The 23,076-nt window shown below is 54.7% G+C and overlaps 1 protein-coding gene across 4 annotated transcripts; it reads left to right on the forward strand.

Annotated features, from left to right (window-relative positions):
* Nucleotides 1-306: 306 nt before the first annotated feature.
* Nucleotides 307-21,889, forward strand: CHFR (checkpoint with forkhead and ring finger domains). 4 transcript variants are annotated; one of them, XR_001597105.2, is made up of 18 exons: nucleotides 307-593; nucleotides 3,722-3,821; nucleotides 6,411-6,520; nucleotides 7,380-7,439; nucleotides 7,576-7,782; nucleotides 9,355-9,522; nucleotides 10,800-10,959; nucleotides 11,536-11,690; nucleotides 11,777-11,939; nucleotides 13,697-13,824; nucleotides 14,910-15,026; nucleotides 15,464-15,547; nucleotides 16,087-16,157; nucleotides 17,075-17,162; nucleotides 18,920-19,027; nucleotides 19,481-19,553; nucleotides 20,834-21,132; nucleotides 21,777-21,889. XR_001597105.2 is itself a non-coding variant. In XM_016146024.2 (17 exons), exons 1-17 carry the CDS (start codon nucleotides 461-463, stop codon nucleotides 20,874-20,876), a joined length of 1,968 nt encoding a protein of 655 aa, XP_016001510.2. In that variant the 5' UTR covers nucleotides 307-460; the 3' UTR covers nucleotides 20,877-21,889. The 4 variants fall into 4 exon arrangements, 3 of the variants coding, with proteins under 3 accessions (XP_016001510.2, XP_036077632.1, XP_016001511.2); XM_016146024.2 differs by having other exon boundaries at nucleotides 20,834-21,889; XM_036221739.1 differs by lacking the exon at nucleotides 18,920-19,027 and having other exon boundaries at nucleotides 20,834-21,889.
* The last annotated feature ends 1,187 nt before the right edge of the window (nucleotides 21,890-23,076 follow it).

Below are 23,076 nucleotides of genomic sequence, written 5' to 3' on the forward strand. Positions count from 1 at the left end.
GGCTCCGTCTGAACACGCAGCGCGCCGCAGCGGCTTCGGAGATCCGGGAAGACACGGTCGTCCCGGCCAGCACGCAACATGGCGCCCGGGCCCGCAGCCGCGCGTCTGCGCACGCTCCGCCGCGCTCGCGCGCCCGCTCTCGGTGGCCGCTCGGGCTCCGCTCTAGCCGCGGCGCTCGCTGGGCGCCGCCGCCAGCCAATCGCGGGGCGCGGACGCCGCTGGCCCCGCCCCCCGGATCAGCTGAGGGCCGCGCGCTGTCTGTTGACAGCGGCCGCGGCGGGCGGCCGGTTCCGGGTTCGGCGCGGGGCGGGACGCGGGAGGAGGCGAGCGGCCCGGCCCGGCCCGTGGCGGCGCGGCGGAGGCGCTGAGGCCCGGAGGCCGCGGGGAGGGCAGCCGGCCGCCGCCTCCCCTTGCGATCAGTCTCCCCCGACGTTTCCGGGTCTCGTCCGACGCGAGTCCGATGGAGCCGCCCGCGGAAGGCGAGCAGCCGCCGCAGCAGCCGCCCTGGGGGCGGCTGCTCCGCCTGGGCGCCGAGGAGGGCGAGCCGCAGGTCCTCCTGAGGAAGCCGGAGTGCACCATCGGGCGGAGGAGAGGTGCCGCGCGGGGACCGGGGACCGGGGACCGGGCTGGGGCGGCGGACGGAGGGCGGGGACAGGGGCGGGACCCGCGGCTGGCGCCCGGAGCCGAGCGAGCCGGGCCCGCCGGCCGCGGGAGGCCCCTGGGCGGGGCGCGCTGTGCCCTCGGGTTTTCCCCGGCTCGGGCTCTGCGGTGAGAGCTGCCGCTTGCTCACGCCGTGCACCCTCACTGCCGCGTGCTTCCTGCGGATCGTTTAACCCTGGTGACAACTTCATGGTGGAGGTGCGTTGATTTGTCCTCTAGCGTGCAGTCTTCAGCTTCGCTGCACAAAGCATCTTCTCTGACCTCAGTCCGACAAAATTAGAAATCTGCAAGAAAGGGATCGCAGGAAAATTCACAGACATTTAAATGTGGACATTTAAATAACACTCTTAAACGGCCAGTGGGTCAAAGAAGAAATGACAACAGAAATTAGAAAATACCCTAAGATGAATGAAAATGAAAATATAATATACCAAAACTTAAGGGAGGCAGCTAAAGCAGTGCTTCAAGGGAAATGTATAGGGCCCATGGCTGTAGTTAAAAAGGATCTCAAGTCCCAGCTCCCAAGACTGTTCAAGTGTTTGTTGGTTTAATGAACCCAGAAAGCGGAAGCCACGCTGCTCCTGAAAGAAGCGCCCTCACCCTGAGCGCTTGCTGCCTCTCAAGTCCTTAGTCACCATCTGGTAATTTGGACCTCCCTTGTAGCTTTCCTTCAGGGAGAGAAGTGCACTGGTCAGGCCAAAACCAATATTTAGTTTGAAAATAAATGGTCACTCTGTGTACTTAAAAAAAGAGAGATTGAGAAAGATTATTGTTTAAAAGCACATTTTTTGGTTTCATTTTACTCCTTGTGATGTACTAGCACCTGTTTTCATTTTGAAGTGTTTTTTGTTTGGTTGGTTTTTTGTGGCAGTCTTAAATCCCAATATCAAGTATATGTAATTTTTTTTTACGACTTTGAAAGTGCTTACATTTCATTAGGAACTTTTGAAGAATGGATTGTCTTCAACTGATGTAATAGGAAGTTTGGTGAAGAGCAGGAGCCCCGTACACAAACTGCCTGGGTTTCTAACCCTGCACCGCCTCGTGATTGGCTTTCAGCTAAGCATTTACCTTTCTGTGCCTTTGTATCCACCTCAGAGTCAGTGTGAAGAATAAAGCACTTAGAAGGAGCCTGAGTTAGAGTTAGCACTTAACGTTAGTCCTTGCTATTGGAACACAGTGTTATAATAATAACATCATTTTACACATTAATACAAGGAGCAAAGATGCATTGTTAGGTTAATTTGGTTCTTAATAGAAGTCCCCTGGGTGAGTGTATTAACCTTTCTGGTAAAACACAAAGGTTGCTGTGTCAGTTTGCTCAGGCCACCCTCACAAGATACCACAGACCAGGAGGCTTAAGCAACAGAAATGTATTCCTCACAGTCCTGGAGTCATGGGAAGTCCAAGTTTAAGGTGCCAGTTGATAGCCTGGTGAGAACCCCATTCCTGGCTGGCTGCCTTCTCACAGGCTGGACAGAGAGCTCGTGAGTCTCATTGGGCCCCACCCTGATGATCGCTTTTAACCTTTATTACCTCCACCTAGGCACCATCTCAAAGTAGTCGCGTTGGGAGGTAGGGCTTCAACATAAGGATTGGAGGGCACACAGGCCTTCGATTGAGCTGTGAACTTCATTATATTCATTGTAATGTGATCACACACCTGTACCCGAGACCTTTTGGGGGACGAGGGAGCTGAGTTGGTGCGTGGGAAGGGGTGAGGACCTTCACAAGGGGCTGCCGTCCATGGGTTGGGGCAGGGGTACGCACAGCCACGTTCAACCAGCTGAATGATAAGCAGGGCACATGCCAAGAACAGAATTTCAGCGCAAAGCCTCAGTTCCAAATCAGAGTGCTGTGTTCTGGTGTGGAGAAGCCTGTTACAAACCCTCTCCAGGGACAGCGTGGCTGGTGCTGGGTCTGGGGCTTTGAGGAGACTGTCCTGGCAGTTAATGCTCAGTGCAATGGGAAGATGTCCAGCACACATGGAATCTGCCTTGGATAAATGTAACAGCACTTCCCATAATGTAGAACGTGCAAGTAAGATTTCTAATACTTAAGGTTTCTGGAGGCATAGTTCGCATTTGGTAAAATGTACCCCTTTTAGCTGTTCGGTGAGCTATGAGAAATGGGACCACCACTACAGTCAAGTCATAAAACTTCCATAAAGTTCCCCGGTGGCCCTTTGGAATCACACAGAGTTCCACCACAGTGTTTTGTGTCTGGCTCCTTCCTCTTGGAAGAATGCTTTTGAGCTCCATCTCTTGCCGTTCCTTTCTTTTGCTGCGGAGTGTTCCATTGTTTACATGCACCACTGTTTATCCACCAGCAGTTGATGGGCACTTGCATTGCTTCCCACTTTGGGTTGTGAAAAACAGAGCTCCTGTAAACCTCAGTAGCTGTAGTACATAAACCTATTGTAAGCAGAATAGTGATTAGATATTAAAACCTGAAAGCTTTCATTCTTTTGATTTGAGAGAACAGTATCTGAGGATTTTCTCCTGGTATTTGATGAGGATATAATGATCGTATTTACCGATAGATGCATCTCCCCCTATTGTAAATTTTCTTAAACATATACATATGCCTATGATAATTTATTCAGTCATATATTCCCTGACTCTTAGTCATTGCTTCAATTTTGTGTGATTTATGAACCTTTAGGTTACACAGAGAAGAAATTTAAGGACTAAGTTAAGATGCTGAAGAATTACATAACTGAACACCTTAGTTTTTTTCTAAGTTCTGTAATATTTGTTGGACAATGTGTATGTACTATGAAATCGTCACCAAGAAGTTGGTGATGTGTAGTTGCAGGTGTCGATGGGGTTTGTTCCAGATAACGGGGAATCACAGAGGCTCAGGACACAGTCCCCGTCCCTTTGCTTCGCATTAACACTTAAATCCTTGAAAACATTTTTGTACCTTGCTTGGTTAGGTGTCGTCTCTCTCGGTGCACACAGTGTGGGCCCTCGTTTCCAGTCACGGGCTTTGGTTGAGCAAAGGGCGATGTTGTGCACAGCACCCAGTCACATGCAGTGTGTCCTCCTTTCTGTTTTAGGTTGCGACCTTTCATTCCCTGGCAATAAACTGGTGTCTGGAGATCACTGTAAAATCATAGTGGATGGAAAATCCGGGCAGGTCTCCCTGGAAGATACCAGGTAAGTTCTTTCTGCACATCCGTATGCTCGCGTAGCTTCCGGAACCTGACTTGATGCCCAAGGGGAAGAAACAAGGATTGTTTTTCTGTAGTGCGGTAGCTGGCCACGTCCTCAAGGGACAGGAAGTGTGTTCTCTGGTCTCCAGGATGGGGTGCTCAGTGGCATGGGGTGTCCATGGTCCTTCTTGAATTATTGAAAATAAAGCAAAAAAAAAAAAAAAATCTCAGAAGTAAGACTTAATAAACTGATAAATTTTTGGTTTTCGCAAACCTACTTAAGTTAGACTTCTTTTTCCAAATCAAAAAATCTTTCCTTTTTTAAAATTTTTATGCGACAGAAGTAGTACCTAAAAGTGAAAACCTTCCCAAAATCCCGCTCACCGACACCTGTTTACGTAGCATTACTGAGGGTTTGCTGTGTGTGCTGTCGCTGTGTCTGCTTTTTTCACCGACTGTGGCGCATTTGACGTGTCAGTGCGTCTAAACCCATCTCATCTTTTTCATCATTATTATGTAATAACTTATTTGTCAGTTCCTTTACTGCTGGATATTTATTGTTTTGCCTTTTCTTATAAATGACACTGCAGTGACTGCTTCGTAACTCTTGGCATTCATGTCTGATTATTTCTCGGGATAAATTTATAGGAAGGAATGCTGTGTTAGAATGTGCCTGTTTTAAACCGGGTACAAGTGGCAGATGGCCTTCCGGCAGTAAGTTGAGAGTATCCTTTCCCACAGGGTGACTTTTTTATCTTTGTAAAGGCTGGGTGGTGAAGGGTCTTTGGTAATTGTTTCAGGGACAGAAGACTAGGAATTGGGTTTTATTAGGGGCACAGTGTCAGGTCCTGGCTTTCCTGCACTGGCTGTGCGACAGCATTGGCTTCCTGTGGCTGTTGTAACAAATTACTACAAACTGAGTGGCTTGAAACAACGCAGAGTTATGATCTTGTAGTTCTGGAGGGCCAAGCTTCCCCTCCGGTCTCATTGGACTAAAATCCAAGCGTCACAGGCCTGGCTCTGCCTGGAGGCTCTAGGGGAGAATCTGTTTGCGCCTTTTCCAGCTTCCAGAGGCTCCTGCGTTCCCTGGGGAGGGGGCGGTAGTGAGGGGTGGCGGGGTCAGAGTGGTGGGTGCACGGTGGGCTGCACTCCGGGGCGGGAAGATGCCAAGGCCCGCGGCGGCCTGAGGCAGGGAGAGGTTATGCGAGGGGCGAAGCCCTCGAGGGGAGTGTGACGTGCTAGCCCAGAAGAGCGTGCAGTGGATGGTGAGGACGCACCAGGCAGCGTTGGGGCTGTGCCACCAGTTCTTGCCAGTGACGTTTACTGGGACGCGGCCACAGCCCTTCGACGATGCGCTGTCCGTGGTGGCTTTCACATGACAGTGGCAGTGTCTGGCTTGCGTGTGCTCTCGGCCCACTCAGGGAACCGAGAGCACACGCAAGCCAGGCCCTCCTCAGCGAAGCGCTTCCTGTCCCATCTGACTCAGGTCCCTGTCTGTCCCTGCCACACCCTGCACCTCTCCCGCCCAGCCTTGTGGTCCCTGATGACTGCAGTGACCTCCCAACTGCAGGAGCCACACCATCTCCCACCAGTAGCCCGCATTGGGGAGGGGTCGGGAGCTAACTGGTTGCGACCGGTCGCGACTGCGGAAGGAGGGCAGGTCCGTGGCCGAGCAGGCGAGAGCAGGAGAGGTGGGAAGGCCAGCCCAGGGTGCGGGCACGGGGGCAGGTCGAGGCCAGTCAGGCGTTGGCACAGCGGAAAGGGTGACGCTCTCTCCATAAGACGGTTTGGTCGCTAGCTGGGCTGTCACTAAGGGGGCAACAGGCAATTGTAAGGTAACACGTATGTGCCTCGTCAAATATTCACATTATTCCTGTCAGCGTTTTATCATTTTCAGGATGATAATTTTTTCATTGATGTTTAATCGACATACAGTACCTTACTAGATTCAAGCGTATGTTGTAGTGATTCGATATTTACATATACTGTGAAACGACCCCCGTGATAAATCTGCTTGCCATCTGTCACCATACAGAGTTAGTACAGTATTATTGACTGTATTCTCTATGCTGTAATTTATATCCCCGTGACTTATTTGTTTTTTAACTGGAAGTTTTTGCTTCTTAATCACCTTTACCTGTTGCACCCCCCCCCCCACACACACACACACGCTCTGGTAACTACCAGTTTGTTTCCTGTATCTATGAGTCTGTTACTGTTTTGTTCGTTTTGTTTTTTAGAGTCTACATATAAGTGAAATCATACGGTATTTGTCTTTCTCTGTCTGACATCTCACTTAGTGTAATGCCCTCTAGGTCCATCCACATTGCCACAAATGTCAGGATTTCATTCCTCTTCTGGATGAGTAATATTCCATTGTGTGTATGAGCCATGTCTTCTTTATCCAGGTGTCTGTCGATGGATACTTAGGGCGCCTCCATATCTTGGCTGCAGTCAGTAGTGCCGCAGTGAACGTAGGGGTGCAGGTATCAACAGGGTAACGTTGGACTGCTTTCCTAGCGGTAGTAGAAAAAGAAACTTTAACTCCAAGTTATGGGAAGCGGGATGAATTGCATTTTTGTTGTCTCTGCAGCACCAATGGAACCGTAATTAACAAGCTGAAGCTAGTTAAGAAGCAGACGTGTCCTCTAGAGACCGGGGACGTCATCTACGTGGTGTACAGGAGGAATGAGCCAGAGCACAGTAAGAGGGGGACTCTGGGGTGGACGCCTGCAGGCTGCGCGCGGAGGGCGGGGCGAGGGGGGGGTCCTGCCGTGGCTGCAGGAGGGAGTCGATGACGCAGACACTTCCTGTAGGAGTGTTTGTGTCCGCAACACTCCCTTTGCGGGTCGTGCGGATTCTGGTGTGGTGTGAGTGGTGTCCGCCGTCGGAGCCCAGCCATTCCTCAGAAAGCCTGTCGTGCTCGCAAGCCGGGTGCCTCGCAGTGGCAGCCGAGAAGGGAGGGGGCGTGCGTCAGTTACTGCCGAAGACTCTGAGTTGGGAATAAGACCGAGAACAGGGGGCTGGGGACTGCGTTGGTTCTGTTTTTGGAGACTTTACGGGAGACAGCAAAGGTGAGACTGATGCCATTAGGGCTTTTCCAGCTCTGAGTGTCCGTGTTTGGGTTTGTGGGAGAACAATATAGGACACAGAGACTTCGAGGAATCTTCCCAAGGTTACCCCTGAAATAGGGAGGAGGGGGCACGCATTCTCTCGGTTGCCTGAGGCGTAATCAGAGCCAGCCCCTGGCTGCGGAAGGCTCTGGAGTCTGCTCCTCCTGTCCTTCGAAATGACAAGGAGGCATAGGTTCTTCAGCTAGTCGGCCCCTTGCCTTTCCTTGGTCTGCCTCCTGACTCCAGACACTTTTCCAGAGGCTCATTTATTTTAAAGTTGGTTAAGACGTTTTGGATCGTCCGCTTTACGCTGGTGGACGCTCTTACTAGCTGGTAGCTCACAGTAACCCAGGACAGCGGGACTGAGATGGCTGGAGGGAGCAACAGGGGAGCGAGGCGAGGCGTGGTACGCGGCCGCCGCGGCTCGGACCTGGTCCCTCTCTTCTCAGACGTGGCGTACCTCTACGAATCCCTGCGTGAGAAGCAGGGCGCGACACCGGACCCCTTCGGTAAGCAGGGGTGCAGCAGTGGCCTGGGTGCGGGTCGAGGGCTGTCAGTCCTCCTGAGGGAGGCCTTTCGGGCTGCCGGGACGTCGCGCCCTCCGCAGCCCTGACCGGGCCCCTTCTGCTCCCTTTGTGCTCACAGAACCGGATAAAGAAAACGCGTTTCACGTGACCAAAGATACCTCAGGTGCAGGGCGGAGTGACGACCCCCCGGTCCTGCCGCCGGCGCCCGCTTCTCAGGCATGCTTTGAGGAACCACAGCCATCGACGTCGACGTCGGAGCTCTTCCCCTCGGCCTCTACCTCTTCCATGGAGCCCCGTGCAGGGCAGGCACCGGCCCCCGGCTCCGGTGAGATGGGGATGCAGGCGGTGGCCACGTGGCCGTTTGACCTATGCTGTGGTAGAGACAGGTGGGCCACGGAGGAGTGTAGCGGTCGTGTGAGGCTTCGGCCTCTCGGCAGGGGGAGTTCTGAACAGTCTCGTCCCGGCCCTGAGAGCTGCTGACGGTGGCAGGCTGTGTACCGCGTTGTTTTCACAGCTCACCGGGCAACCGCCAGTCTGCCTTCTGTGTTCACGGAACCCTATGTTACGTGGCCTGTCGTGGCTGGCTTCTTTAGCTCAGCTTCGTGTCGCGGGGCTCATCTAGAGTGCCGTGTCACTTACGACCAGTTTTACACACTTGTCCTTACAGCATGAATTCTTTCCCTTCCTCCCTGGTTACTGGAAAAAGTTCAGACCGTCGAGGTGCAGCGTGGTGTGACCATTTCCTCGTAGCGTCGTCACAACATGGACTTTGTGGTCCCGTTTCCTAAACTGGATCATACCATACGTGTTAATTTTTTTAGTTCACTTTCTTAGCTCTTCTTCTGTATGCTTCTTCCAGATTATCTTTAGATTAACCTTTTCAAGTTTAAAAAATGTCTTTTTGAGATTTTGATTTGGGGAGAATTGACATTTTTACAATACCTAGGAAAAATGGTATTGTTCTCTGTTTATTAAACTCTTAAATGTTCTTCAGTAAAGATTTATAGCCTTATTCACCTAGTTTTGGGGTGATTCTTATTTATCCCTAGAATGCTTATTCCCATTCTTACCATCTTGTGATTCCAATGTGGCTGCCAGAGCTCCAGCCATCACAACCACATTCAGAAGCAGGAACCAGCAGAGCCTCAGTGAAAAGGCCCTTTGTTTTAAGTGGCTCTGTCGACTGCTCGGCAACAGTAACAGAGTCTCTCCGAGAAGACTCCTCCTCCTTCTCATCTGCCAATCTGGCTGCTCTGCTACGTGATAGTCCTTATTTTTCTATCTGTTCTAGTGGGATTTGCAGGAAGAGATGCAGTAAACCCAGGGACTTGATATGCCTTGTGGAGACTGGAAGTCGTCTCCCACGCTGTTTGAACAGATTTCCATTTCTGTTTGTGACCCCAGCGTCTTGCTGGCGTAGGCCAGCACTGTCCCCAGGACTTACTTCCTCTTCCCTGTCATCGCACTTGGAAGGCAGTTCCCACAGCAGCCCCAGCCCCCCGTCTGACCTTCGTCTCCTTGTGGACTGAAGGCTGCTGCCCCCTCCTCTGAGAGGGCGGACCCTGCATGAACCGTTTCAACAGGGGTGTGTGTCACAGGATAACTAGAATGTGGTTTGGCCCTGGGGTGGACTGACGGTCGAGGGCTGGTCCCAAGCCCAGACATCTGCCCCTCTTTCCCTGTGAATGTGCTGTGCCCCCAGCGTCACCGGGCACGGCGGTGGGCACAGGCGTTTTTAGGACATGAGGGATGAGTGGACCAAGGTTTTCGGCAGGCATAGGCCATTTCTAAAACGTGGCATCTCAGCTTCTCTGCTGCTGGTTTGAATCAGGGGTGCCCACCCCCGCTCTCCCCTTCTGCGGGGGATGGATCAGAACCTCTCGTTTGTCTCTCACAGTCCCCGGAGGGGCCTGCGTCTCCCCTCAAGGGTGTGGTCCGCCCTCGGCCAGCGGTGAACTCTCCAGCGTCCCTTCAGCTGTCCCGGACAGGGAGGGGGCACCCTTCCCTCCGTCAGAACCGCAGGACCAAGAGGAGTCAGAGCCAGCTAAGAAGAGGAGAAGAGGAGGTCAGTGTCCCTGTGGTCCCCTGTGACCTTGGTCCTTGGAGCACCCTGGGACCAGTGCAGTGTTTGATCTGCCCCCAGCCCCATCCTCCCCAGAAGCACGAGGGGCCCGTCCCAGGCTGATGCCTGTGGTGCCTCAGCCTCTTCCGAGTGGAAATTGGGCCTTTTCTCTCCTGTTTGCCTCATCGGGACCGGACTGTGTGCTCCGGAGACGGTCTGGGTGCATCTTGAATTGTAGCTCTGTCCTGAGACACCGGTTCTCAGGAACGTTTTCTCTAAGTGAACCTTCATGTTAAAGGTGATTCAGAGAAAAACCTATACTTTAAAAGACAAAGCTGAGAAGACCGTGAAGACGCGGAGAGGTGGGGCCGCGGGTCCGCGGGTCCGTGGGTGGAGTGACTGCGCGGCACCGGGTGGGCCCGGGAGGAAGAGGGTGGGGTCCTTCATGCTCAGAGTGGAAAGTCGAGTCGATCGGCTCGGGAGGGTGTGTGTGGAAAGAATTAGCAGCAGATACTTTAGAACATCAGCGAGTATTAAAACGAAGCCATTTTTAACACCAGCAAAAATGAAAAGTTGTGTAAGCAAGAAAACGTACTTAGCACACACCGTTGGGCTGGGCAGCGAGCCTTTAGCGCGATGGCGTGAACGCAGTGCACCGAGCCCACACTCGTGTCAACAGTGAATGGGGGAAAAAGCCCTTCGTACCTTAACGGATGTCAGGAGATGGCAGCTAAAATCAACCTAGGCGCTGCATCGCAACTTAGAAAACCGGTCCGCACCAGGAGAAACAACAGCTAAGGCACAGAGGTGGTCTCCTCAGGGGCGGGAGGCCGACGGCGAGGACAGAGGGCGGCAGAGGGCGCCTGCGTTTGTTTCCCTCAAGTATTTGTAGACTTTGCAACTGCAAGTATTTCTTTAATTAAAAGTAAGAGCCTTTGAATAGCAACACCTGAGCATTACAGACGGCGGCACCAACAGAAGAAAAAACTGTGAAGCTCGTGGGAATGGCTGAGAGTCTGGACTTGGTTTGAACAGAAATGATGCGATACGCAAAATCTGTCGGACCACTGGCCTTTGTCTCTTGACCATGTCTCCTGACCAGGTTTCATTACGTCACTATTCTAAACCAAAACGTTAGCGTACCGGAATGTGAGACCTTTATGGACCTTCTTAAAAATACCCATAAAATACAAGCGCTGGCCACGGCCCTGTCTCCGTCCACAGGTTAAGGTGTCTCCTCCATGGCTGCGACGGTCACAGTGCGTCCCTTTCTCTTGCAGATGGGGAGCCCGACCTGCACCTGCATCTGCTGATCACAGACCAGTGCGGTGACAACCCGACGGCCCTGGGGGGTGGCCGAGCCATGGCCGTGAAGCCGGACAAGATGGAGGAGACGCTGACGTGCGTCATCTGCCAGGACCTGCTGCACGACTGCGTGAGGTGCGCGCTGCGCCCCGCGGGGGGCGGAGGGGGCCTCTGGGTGGCGTCTGGGTGGAGTCCGCAGACGCAGCCATTGTCCTTTTACTTGAATGTGTGTCAAGCCGAAAGTGTGGCTCGGTGACCGAAGCTCTAGAAGCCGACGTGGCAATGGCCTGGGTTGGCACAGTCCTGTCTGACCTCGGTGTCCTGGCCCGGTGCCTGGTTAGGCTGACACGGCGGGAAGGCCCCTGCAGTGGCACGGAGGCGCCCCGCCTGCTCGGTGTGGGAAGCGCCAGCCCGTCGGGGGTCGCCTCCCTGCAGCCCTCCGCGCACGGCGCCTCTGGTTCTCGTTTACCTCCTGGAACACAGAACTGCCACATGGCCTCTCGTTTCTTTCAGCAAGGACTGAGTAAAAGTAGCTTAGGTCGAATGCCTAAGCATGGGGACCTCTCAGGTGGCATGTAGAAATCAGGCAGCATCGCGGGTTGCTGGCCGAGGACGTGGGTGACCGTTGGGGGAGGATGCGGCTGACGGGGGGCCCCACAGCTCGGTGGCAGGCACTCCGTGGGGACCTGAGGGCCTGCCCTTTGCCCTCAGCCTGCAGCCCTGCATGCACACCTTCTGTGCGGCCTGCTACTCGGGCTGGATGGAGCGCTCCACGCTGTGCCCCACCTGCCGCTGTCCCGTCGAGCGGATCTGCAAGAACCACATCCTCAACAACCTGGTGGAGGCGTACCTGCTCCAGCACCCAGGCAAGTGGGGCTGCCGCCCGGTGCCCACAGACTGCCCAGAGCCCCCGGGGCTGCCAGCCACGACAGCCCTGTTTGCTGAATTCCAGACAAGAGTCGCAGCGAGGACGACGTGCGGAGCATGGCCGCCAGGAACAGGATCACTCAGGACATGCTGCAGCCCAAGGTCAGGAGGTCCTTCTCTGACGAGGACGGCAGTTCCGAGGACCTGCTGGAGCTGTCGGACGTGGACAGTGAGTCCTCGGATATTAGGTGAGATGCGCCTGGCGGGAAGCTGGGCTCCTCGGTGTGCGACTTTGGGTTGTGACGTCACCTGCCTTGAGTGTGGCGAGGAGGCGCGGCCGCCGAGGCCAGCTGAAGGCCCGGGAGACTGTGAGAGGGGTCAGCAGTCCTGCTCACGTGGAGCGCCCTATTTTTTGTTGCTCCTCTGTGTCGTTCCAGTTTACCGCGATGTAATCGTGAGTGTGAGGCGTGCAGTGTAATGATTTGACTGACGTCTGTCATGAAACGGTTGCACAATGACTGATACCCTTTCATTTGCTGATTCCTCATCGCGCGCTTTGAGTCATTGGCTATGGTAGTTGTCATGATTTAACAGGTCCCCTTGTCCCACGTTAGCACACTCTGTATCTTATCTAGTGACCAGAAAGTCTTACAGTGTAAGTCGCAATGTTTATCGTTTGCTGGGATGTCGCTGCAGGAAAGCTGCGGGCAGCTGGCGGGGCAGGTGCTCCAGCCCGGGTGGAACGCTGGTGCCTCCCGACTCGGAGGCCCGGGGTCTGCATTTTGCATCAAGGCCATGATACTTAGAAAGACGACGAACCCCCTGCCCCAAAGTCTACCTTCATTTCTTTTCACAAAACTTAGCAGATAACGGTTAGGCAAAAAGAAAACCAAAAATTACTTCAGTGCAAACATTTTGTTGTGTGTCCATCTCTGTCATACATACTTCTTTTTTAACAAAGTAGGGTGTGATATACTTAGAAACAAACGTTTCTGTAAAGGCAGGATTATCCGATACGCATGCTCTTGTAACTTTCCAGCGCTGTGCGTTCAGAAACCTCTCCGCGCACGGCCCGCAGGGGCAGTTTTTCGCGCGTGTCCAGTTATTTCCTGGAGACGAGCAAATGCAGGCGGAGCGGTCAGGTCCAAGAGCGAGCAGGAGGCCTAGAGGGACTCGCGACACGTGTCGTCAGCGCCCGTCTGGAAGGTGCTAGTGACGGCGCTTCCCACGCACCGGGTCAAACGTCCCCCAGCTTTTTTTCTAGTCAGGTCCTTCCCATCCCACGTTGGTGGCAGGCTCAGGACGGCATGTCCTGACAGAGGTGAGGGAAGAGTCCCCTGTCCGTCTTCCCTGTGGGCTCCTTCATCCCGTCTGCGGTGTTTGCCAGCCAGCCGGAGTGCCCGAAGCCGGGTGCCCCAGGGCTTCTGCCGGCCGCCTGGACGGCTCCCCGCAGACAGCCGTGTTCAGCCACGGGGCATTTTGCTCTGATTTTGACAATATGCAGGCAGCCCCCGGATGGCCAGGGTGACAATCCTGAGCACCTTGGGTGAGCCAAGTACACAGCTCACCCGGCATCAGACCTGCGAAAGCGTGTCCTGCCAGTGTGGACTGAGCGGCCGTGCCCCTAGGGATGTCATGCCAGAGCGACGGGTGGGCAAAAGGCGTCTCGGGACCCCTGGAGCAGCTGAGGGGTCAAGGGCACTGGCACTGTCCAGGAAAGGGGAGCGGGTGATGGCAGAGAGCAGTGCTCCCGGACCCCTGCTGTTTCGGGGCGCGCGCTGATGGGCGCCAGGCGGGGCCGGACCATCCTCTGCTTCGCACGCGCTGGGCGACAGCGGATGGCGCCGACCGAGGCGTGAAGCGGGGATGAAGTCCAGAGTGGAGAAGGCACCTCCGGGCTCAGGGACCTGGCCCCGTCTTGTTGCCAGGGCTGGGGCACTGCCACTGCCACCCTCACCACGAGCACAGCGCCCACGCCCCAGCTCTGTGTGTGCTCCCCTTGCAGCCAGCCATACGTCGTGTGCAGACAGTGCCCCGACTACCGAAGGCAGGCGGCGCAGCCCCTTCCCGCTGAGCAGGGGCCACCACAGGCCTCCGGGGACACACCGTCGACATCCGTCAGTGTCGCCGCAGGTGAGATGGCCACGCCCTCCGTGCTGTCGCTCCGCTGTGACCGCCCGGGCCGTAGCCTGCACTTCTGCCCGCTCTTCTCTGCCCTCCTGTCGTCCGCCTCACAGCTCGTCGCTGGTCCCGAGCTGCGGGCCTCTCTCTGGACACTCCTGGGGGTCCAGCCCACTGTTTCAGGGCAGTTGGTGTCCCCAGTGGTGCTTGCCAATGCCAAAATGTCGCACGTGGACCGCTGCAGTGAGACCGGCCTCTTCCCAGGGATGGGCCCCGATGTTTCCGGAGCACCCTGAGCCCTGTCCACCCCGCTGCCTGTGTCCCGTGGCTGGGTCCCCAGGTGCCATCCACAAAGGGAAAGTGGCCATGGGGAATCTGCAGTTCCTGGCCCCACAGGGACCCGGCCTCTTAACCACTGTCAGCCTAAGCCTGTCACGGGGCCACGAACCCAGGATTATGACCCAGAGCCACATTCCTAATTATCTGCCGTGGCGCCATGCCCTCTGGGGGACATTCTGTAGACCACGTGGACAGGGATCGGCGGTGCAGTGCTTGCTCCCCTCCTGACTGCCACTCACCAGGTGGGCTGCATCATTCGCAGAGTGCAGACGAGAAGTCCCCATTGGGGCAGGGCCTACAGCGAGTGTGGGTGGTGAGCGTCCAGGGCTGGGCCTCGTGGATGCTGCCCTCTGTGCGAGGTCAGCCAGTCTCGCCTGCCAGGCCTGTCTCTTGTTTATTTGGAGTACCCTGAGATTAAATGTAGAACTTCCTTCATTCTTTTATGAGGTGCGCTCTGTGGTCTGCCCTTCCTTTATAGAAATGGTAGAAAGCCTTTGAGTGATCTTTGAAATCCTGCTACACCCAGTGAAACCAGAAGAAAACTCTGGTTGTTTTTCAGTCTACCAGAATTCCTTTGTTTCGATGGTAGACTGTCAGCCGGCTGTGTAGGAAACTCGGTGTGAATTCTCCCTGGGTGTTCTCGTAGGTCTGTCTCTTCTCACGTGTACTTTCTAGCCGCCCCTCAAGACGCGGGTCTAATTCGCACTTTCCGCCTGTGTCCCGACACGCGCCGGCCCGGACGTGCGTTCGCTCTGCAGCCCAGGATTATGTGTGCGCCCTGCAGGGAAGCCACGCCGTGTGCACCTGCTGCTTCCAGCCCATGCCCGACCGCAGGGCGGAGCGCGAGCAGGACCCGCGCATCGCGCCTCAGCAGTGTGAGTAGCACCCGCCCGAGCCGCCTGCCACTGCAGAGCCTCCTGCGTGTCCTCCAGGCCCGGGGTTCAGAGTGTCGCTGACGCTTGTGCACAGCGCTGAGTAAGGGCGCCGTTCTGCCTTCCGTCCGCAGAATCGGTGGTCCCTGCACGACCAGGCCGGTCGTCCATCTTTTCCCACCAACCGAAGAGGCCGTCTCTGCCATTCGTTGCCTTTCCAGATGTGGTGCTTCTCTTCCCGGAGTCCGCATCTCACATCTGTCCCCACATCAGGGCCGCAATAATTCTGTCCTGTGTCACTTTTAAATCCAGTGTATGAAATCAGCGCTTTAATTTACAGTCTGGGAATTGCTGTTAAAATCGAGCTTGTCGTTTATTTAACGGCCATTTAAAGTGATTTCCACTGAGTGACCTGCCTGATGGCCGTGCTGTGTCCACAGGTGCTGTTTGCCTGCAGCCTTTCTGCCACCTGTACTGGGGCTGCGCCCGGACCGGCTGCCTGGGCTGCCTGGCCCCCTTCTGTGGTAACGCTGGCTCTTCGCCCAAGTGGCTTCAGCCTTTGCATGTTCTCTTGGTGCACTTGAGGGTGGCAACGGGGTGGCATGGCCCGTCGCATGCCCATGGAGGGGGAGGCAGCTGTTCGTCACCACACATTAACTACCTTTTCCTGGCATGCTGCATAAGTTTTCCATTTGAAAGTGTCAGTGTGTGTCAGTTCAAAACCAAGCAATGACAGAAAAGCTAGGAAAATACTGAGTTCAGAGTCAGGAGGGTTTATTTATGCACGAGAAACGCTGCCACTAAACAGGCATGCTCTGGTGTCCGCGTTTGGACTTCACGACCCAGAGCAGGAGTGAGGGGACTCAGAGCACTGCCATTGCAGGAGGGAGTGCGACAGAAGTCGTCTTACTTGTCCTCGATATCAAATTGTGTTCCGTCATGGAACTTTTTATTCTTTCTAGGCTCTATAATGAAGGAAATGTGGTTATCCTAACTGTCGGGTGAACGATGTTTTCATAAAATGTCTATAAACGGATAACGCTGCTTCCCTCCATCCCGACAGAGCTGAACCTGGGCGACAGGTGTCTGGACGGGGTGCTGAGCAACAACCACTATGAATCCGACATCCTGAAGGTACCGCTTTACACACGGACCGTGTTAGGCTGAGGCCGAGAGGAGGCCCCCTCGGGACTTTCTCGGTGACCCCTGTGACTCCGCGTTGTCTGGCTCACACTGCCACTGCTTTTCAGCCCCTGTTGCCGTGTTCCAGAATACATGGCATGAAGCCACAGGGACAGCTTCCCACGGCTCGCCCCTGCTCGCCCCGCGCAGAGGGTTTCTGGGCTGGGGGCGGGAGGGAGGGGAGGTCACAGCCGGGCTCTCTTCCTCTCTGTTTCCTTCCCACATTGCAGGAAGTTGGCCTGGCTCTTAGGCGCTCAGTGTGTTTAACGTGCAGACCAGTCTCACCTTTCTACGTATGGCATGGCACGCAGGACTGTGGCCTTCTCGCCTGCATGGCACGCTCCTGCCCGCCGCTGCACCCTGGTTAGGTGTCACCTCCTTGTAGCTTTGCACAAAAGGAGCCAGGCAGCTCCAGGCGTCTGAGGCGCAGAGCGCAGATCCAGGCCCTCAGTCTCCTCGTGTGTTCCTGGGCCTGTCACTGCAGGTTGGCCGCCTCGGCCGAGGCTGGCATCTCACACTCCTGTGCCAGGAACACCCTTGCAGAGCCGGGGAACATGGGCTAACTCCCGTAGTGAAGGCTCTGAAGCTTGCCTGCCTATTCAGGCTCGTTGGACAAGGGTCCTTGAGTGTTGCTTTGTGGGTGTGTTCCTGTGTCGGTCCTGGGGGTCCTGGCCCACGTGCCTGCCACAGCCCTCCTGAGCTGCAGTCCTGGGAGCAAGACCCCATACAGGCACATCGCGCGAGCCGCTGGCTCCCTCTACAAGTACCGCCATGTTTAGGTTAGCTGTGCTCTGGCTTTCCCTGCCCTCAGGGGCCCTTCGTGAACCGTTGACCCGCCCGTCAGGCTAGATCTCTGTTTCCCATCACAGAATTACCTGGCAACCAGGGGTTTGACGTGGAAAAACGTGTTGACCGAGAGCCTCGTGGCTCTGCAGAGGGGCGTGTTCCTGCTCTCCGGTAAGCCCGGCGTACTCGCTGTCTTTTCTCCAGGATGGCGTGGCTGTCCCGTGCCACCTTTGTACCGTGAAGCAGTCGGCCCCTCCGGCCACACTTTAGCAGTGTCCGTGTCTGCTCTGCTGCGTACACAGCTTCAAACGTCTGCCCACCCCGGCAGACACAGGCGGAAAAGTCCCTGTCCTTTCCGGTCGTGTTTGAAAGTTGGGTTTGAGTCCATGTGACATATTCCAGGGTCTTTTCTGCCACGGGGGAGGGAGGATGCACAACCAGGGAGACGCTGGCAGCGTTGAGACCCTGGGGTTGTTCCCAAGCCCTCGGGGTCCTTGTTGGCCTGTCATTCAGTGTGTTGGTGACTTGTGAAGGCGTGCCCCATCTCCCAGGGACACCAGTGCATTGCGAAATGTGATTTTGTCATTGAGGGAGGCTGTAGAATCAGCAAGTGATTTTTATTTTTTAACACATAAATTATTATAGAAGACTTGAGAAGTTTCCTGGGAATCATTCTAAGCTGCTTCTTTCTCATGAACATGCTCTAGTGAGGGTCTCGGGTGTTCTCTGCTGGGACAGAAATGTGTGGCTGCCCGGCTCTCCCGTCTGGGTCTTAACCCCTTCCTCTTTTTAATAGCTGACACTTGTCATAAGAACAACATGGCTCACAAAGCAAATATAAATGGTACAGGGAATTTTGAAAGATATAGTAAAAATCATTGGAAATTCCACCACCTAAAATATACCCAAACGGTAATATTTTTATGACAACTTGTCTAAATACATACACCCATGGTGTACATAGTTTTCATGGTGTACATAGTTTTCATAAGTAAAATTCTGCTATATGTATGCTGTTTAATAACCTAGTTACTTAACAACATGTCAGAGACCCTTTCTATATTGATAAAGATCTATACCTTGATTTTTAAGTATTACATAGTATTCTAACATAGTTTCTTTCCCCAATTCATTAATAAAGAATATTTAGGTTATTTTCCACTTCTCGCTATCTGAAACTACACTGCTGAGCATGAATCATCGTAGATTTGAAAAGTTGTCTCCTCAGGTTAAATAGGGCTGTGGGACAGTGGTACACGCAGTCGAGACTGTCACATTAACGGTCCCCAGGGACGCGCCTTGGGGAGCGAGGGCCAGCGTGCCCCGTGTCTGGCAGCCCACACTCGCCTTTCGGGTCTTGTGAATACGAAAGAGGCGAACAGCGGTATGTCAGCGTTTTATCTGCCCGTGTCCGAATGTTAACGGAATTGAAGGTCTTTTTGTTTCACGGGTCACCTGCTTGTCTGTGGCTTCGGCCCCTGTGTATTGGCTGTTTGGCCTTGGGGGCCGGCGTGACGTCTCTGTTCTCAGGTCCGGCACGTCGTCGTCGGTGGTGCAGACGTGTCCGCTGCTCGCCGGTGCCGCCCCTTCGTCCTATTCCATCGTGATGCTCGATTGCGAGCGACGTGATTCACAGAGTCTTTCGCACGTGCCGTTTGGGTTTCATGGTTACTTAGAAATAGCTAAAGAGAAAAATAACATTCATTCCTTTTAGTACTCTTGGGTTTTTAAAAACATTAACATTTTTTATGCAAGTGGAATTATTTTGCTGCAAGGAAATAAGTTGGTACCTAGGTCGCCTTTGTTCCCGTCTCCGAGCGTCTCGCCCGCTGTGTCTCCCCACGTTGTGGGCCGGCGCGCCGGTCCCCGCTGGTTTGCAATGTCGGTCTGATGCCCGGCCGTGCCCACACGAGGCGTGTACCTCCCAGATTACAGGATCGCGGGGAACACCGTGCTGTGTTACTGCTGCGGCCTGCGAAGCTTCCGAGAGCTGGCCTACCAGTACCGGCAGAACATTCCTGCCTCCGAGCTGCCAGGTGAGGGGACCCCGCGCCGCACTTCTGTTCGCTTCGGCTTCTAGGCGCCTCATGTGACAGACACTCTGTTTGGGCCTTTGCTCCCTGCTCTTAGCAGATCCCTGCATCAGCCTGGGTGAAAAAGGGCAGATGGCTGCCTGAGGGCCGTGACGTGGGTTCTGTCACCTCTCCGGTGTGAGTCCAGACCCTGGGTCTGTCCGCGTGACGTGGGTTTCTAAAACAAGATTCACGAAAACGCCCTGCAGACAACTACAGTAATCTCATTTTCTAAATTGGGTTTTCAACATTTTTTCCTTTTCTGAAATCTTGGAACAGTCGAAAGAAACTAGTTATAAAATGTGACAAAATGCCGTGCATTTCAGCTGCACTTTCTCTTTGGGTCTCAACTTCCTGAGCTACATTTGTGAGTGTGACGCGCACGTTACGCAGGCTTCGTGTGTTTTCTCTTCCCAGCGGCGGTCACATCCCGTCCGGACTGCTACTGGGGCCGCAACTGCCGCACACAGGTGAAGGCGCACCACGCCATGTGAGTGAAACTGCGCCGCGCCCGGGCGCCGGGTCCGCGGGGCTGGGGAAGGGCCCCGAGGTGGCCCTGCAGACAGGCGAACCCTCGTTTTCCTGACAGTGAGGAGGTTTTTTTAAAGTGTTTTGGCCAAGTTGATATGTCAGCTGGTAGGGACGTTCGTGAAGTAGTCAACCACCTATTTGTAAATACGCTGGTTTGGTCGTTGGCTTCATTGGGTCACATAGTACACAAAGGAGTATTGTCGTTTGGAACCCTGCCCTTCTGCTACCTCATTTTGTGAAACATTCACGTGGCAGCGTGTCTGCCCCTGTGGCTCTGAAACACAGCCGGCATTCCCAGCGACTCATTAGCACTTTCCACGTCGGTGCTGTGGTCACCGAGTCTCCTCCCCAAGCCACGGGCCCGTGTGCAGGCCACTGTGCTCCCGGGTCTGCGTCTCTCATTGCTCTAAACTGGTCGCTCACTGGGCATTCCCACAGGGTCCTTACGGGCTGCTCACAGTGACATCCACATTGCCACTGATGTCGTCTGTAGCAGGGAGCTCGCCTCCGCTTTTATACCCTAGGCGAGGTGAGCATATGAGTCTCGTGGATGGAGGCTGTGGAGGTGACTGTAACCCCCAAGTAGCCCTTCCTGTTTCAAATTAAGGTACAGCCGACCCGCAGACCGCACGGGCGTGGACTGCACAGGTTGACTGAGAATGGAACGGACCGCGCAGTTCACAGCCCACCGTTCGTGGGCTGGCCGTGATGGGGAAAGAGCCCCCTGTGCGGGAGGTGGCGAGCACGCCGGTGCGGGCGGCCCCCGGGGGCGACCGGAACCAAACTCTGGCTATTTACTCTAGCACAAATCATGCATGGAAAGACACTTTACTGCGCGCGGAGAGATTTCACTAGTAACTGGCTGAACTTGCTAGGCTAAAGCCTGGGTGAGGATAGCAAAGGCGTCACCCATCTTCCTCTGCGGGTGCCCTGCTCTTGGTGGACAGGAACGCGGCAGCACTGTCACCCAGCAGGCACGCCCATCCACCCTGCAGGGGGCCCGTGGCACCGTAGGGACGCTGAGGACATGCAGCTTCGAGTCTCCTTTTCTAAGAAAATTATCTAAAATGTTTGGTTTCTATTTTAAAGTTTCAAAAGGAGAAAAGGCGCGGCCGTTGGTGGCATTTCCCCAGTGGCGTCAGAGGCGTGCTGCCAGAGCCCCTGCGCGCTTTCTTCTGTGGGCCGACCGTGTTTATGCTCCTCCGATGACCTCGTGTGTAATCTGTTTTCTCCCTGCAGGAAATTCAACCATATTTGTGAACAGACGAGGTTCAAGAACTAAGTATCTGGAGAAGCACCAAGACGGCTTGGGGATCCAGGGGTCAATATTCAGGAAATACTGAATATTAACATTTTGAGGGCATTTTACAGTCCCCCCGAGGACACTGGGAATCCCTGCATCCAGCACTGGGTGTGACTTTCCCTTTTGTGGAGCGAGACCCTCTCGGTGAGGCCGCAGCAGCCCAGGGCTGCCCGAGGCACTTCGACAAGAAGAACAGCCATCAGCTGTCCCCTCCCACTGAGATGGTGACAAGCAGGTTTGCTCTATGTCCCTTTCCCACAACTGTGGTCAAAACGGACATCTCCCTCCAAGAAAAGTTTGTCAGAAACGTTTAAGGAAAAGGAGCGAGCGTTTACAGCCTGCGGGCGCGCAGAGCGCCCTCCTGCGGGAGGACGCGGCGCCGTCTGCTTTTCTATTTTCATAGGCTTGGTGCTTATCTTCTAATAAGGTTTAAATACCACAAGCTGTAGCACAAATAATATAATTTATAATTTACAAATTGACTAAAATCGGGGATAGTATGGTATTTGAAAGAATAAACATGTTTCTGTTCATGAAAAACAAATCATGCGACGCACAGAACCGCAAACCCGAGACACCGACGTCGAGCGCACGGCCCTGCCCAGGCGCGCAGCGGGTCCCACCGCCCAGCTGTCCCCGCCTCCTGTACCCCTTCCCTGCAGGGCCCTGGCCATGGGTGGCCAAGGCGCCCCAGAGCAGTCCCTGCGCACGTGGGGCACGAGCGGCCTTTGCTCCCACCAGGCCTCCTTTGTTGGGTTTGCCGTGTCATCTGGAATAATACTTGAAATTTTGTTCTTTGTAAAAGAAAAAGTGTTTTTTATCTTTTGTTAAAATCGCGTTGTTTGTTTGCAAAGTGGTAACTTTTTTGCTTCTTCTCAGGAAAATGATTTTCCACTGTTGACTTGCTCTTGACGCAGACTGAGAAGCAGCGTCCGCGGAAGAGGCCCTTCCTGCGCGCTAATAAACACGCCTGTCTGTTTCTCTCCCCTGCACGTTTGCTCATGTGTCGGCTGTAATGTGCCCCTTCCCACCATGAGGACAGGCGGCTGCAGACGTCACTAGTCACTACTCACCACTAGGGAGGTCCACCAAGCTTGGGGCCCAGGTCCGAGCACTCTCGAAAAGGCATGTTGTCTCAGATCTGCCAAGCTGAGGGAGCCACAGTGTTGTTCCTGAGCCCCAGGCACGCCTGTGACATCAGCTCCTCGCCCCCTCAGCCCAGCTGTCAGAACAAAGACATGTCGCTTTGAGAGTGTACCAGCTTTTTTGCCCAGGTTTAAAGAAAACGGGTGATATCCCTTGGGCTGTGTCGAATCCAACTGCCGGGCCCACGGTGCAGGCTGACTCCAGGGAACTTGGGTTTCCCATTTCTATGAGCAGACAGGCTAAGAACGGACCTGGGTGGCTGTAAACCGCAGGTGGAGCTGTGGGACCAAGGCAGTGTTCCCCAGAGGTTTTTGTGACTTTGTACTTCCGTTCCTCAGCACCCTCCCACCCCACCGCACCGCCAGCCCACAAGGGGGTTGGAGCCCTGCCCGTCCTGCTGGCTAGGCTGCCTGTGGGGCACGTGCTTATCTCCGGCTCCTTGGGCCCAGCCCCGGAGCAGGCGCAGCTGAGTCCTCTAACCTCTCTGAGCCTGTCCCCAGAACTGAGTCCTTCTTGGGTTTCCAACTGCTCCCATCAAAAGAGGGGCCACCCCTGCCCACAGCCCCATCTATCTTGCCCCTTCCAAGGGGCTGCACACTGGCCCCTCCTGGTTTGCAGTCCTAGCCCCATGGCGCATGTTTAGTCCTCAGGAGGCCTTGCTGGGCTAGCCTCTGTCAGAGCTCCTGATGCAGCTGAGAACCCAGAGCCAACAGGATCGTAGAGCAGCAGGATGGCATCACTGGATTTTGCCTAGGGAAGTGCCCAAAGCAGGAGAGGCGGAGGAGTTGGGCCCCTTCTGGCAGGGGCCCTGCAGCCAGATCAGTCCGTATGCTGCCCAGAAGAGGCCCAGGAACACCCGGGTTCTGGGCTAGTTATAACTGCCACACTGGGAGCCATGGGGAGCCCAGCGCTAGCAAGAGAGAATTGATTGGATTTTGAAAGATCAGAATGGACCTGACTTCAAATGTGGCTGGATACAGGAACCTGAATGCAGTGCTGGGCCCTTGCTTCCTCTGTTTACATGATAGCATCC

The sequence above is a fragment of the Rousettus aegyptiacus genome, unplaced genomic scaffold (genome assembly GCF_014176215.1).
Source record: "Rousettus aegyptiacus isolate mRouAeg1 unplaced genomic scaffold, mRouAeg1.p scaffold_m13_p_5, whole genome shotgun sequence".
Lineage (NCBI taxonomy): Eukaryota > Metazoa > Chordata > Mammalia > Chiroptera > Pteropodidae > Rousettus > Rousettus aegyptiacus.

What these genes read in the sequence shown, in the direction of transcription:
- CHFR (XM_016146024.2), top strand. Translation starts at nt 461, where the DNA reads ATGGAGCCGCCCGCGGAAGGCGAGCAGCCGCCGCAGCAGCCGCCCTGG. An exon ending in GAGGAATGAGCCAGAGCACA is followed by an intron (nt 6,521 to 7,379) that starts GTAAGAGGGGGA and finishes CTCTCTTCTCAG; the next exon opens with ACGTGGCGTACCTCTACGAA. An exon ending in CTGCCTGGCCCCCTTCTGTG is followed by an intron (nt 15,548 to 16,086) that starts GTAACGCTGGCT and finishes CCATCCCGACAG; the next exon opens with AGCTGAACCTGGGCGACAGG.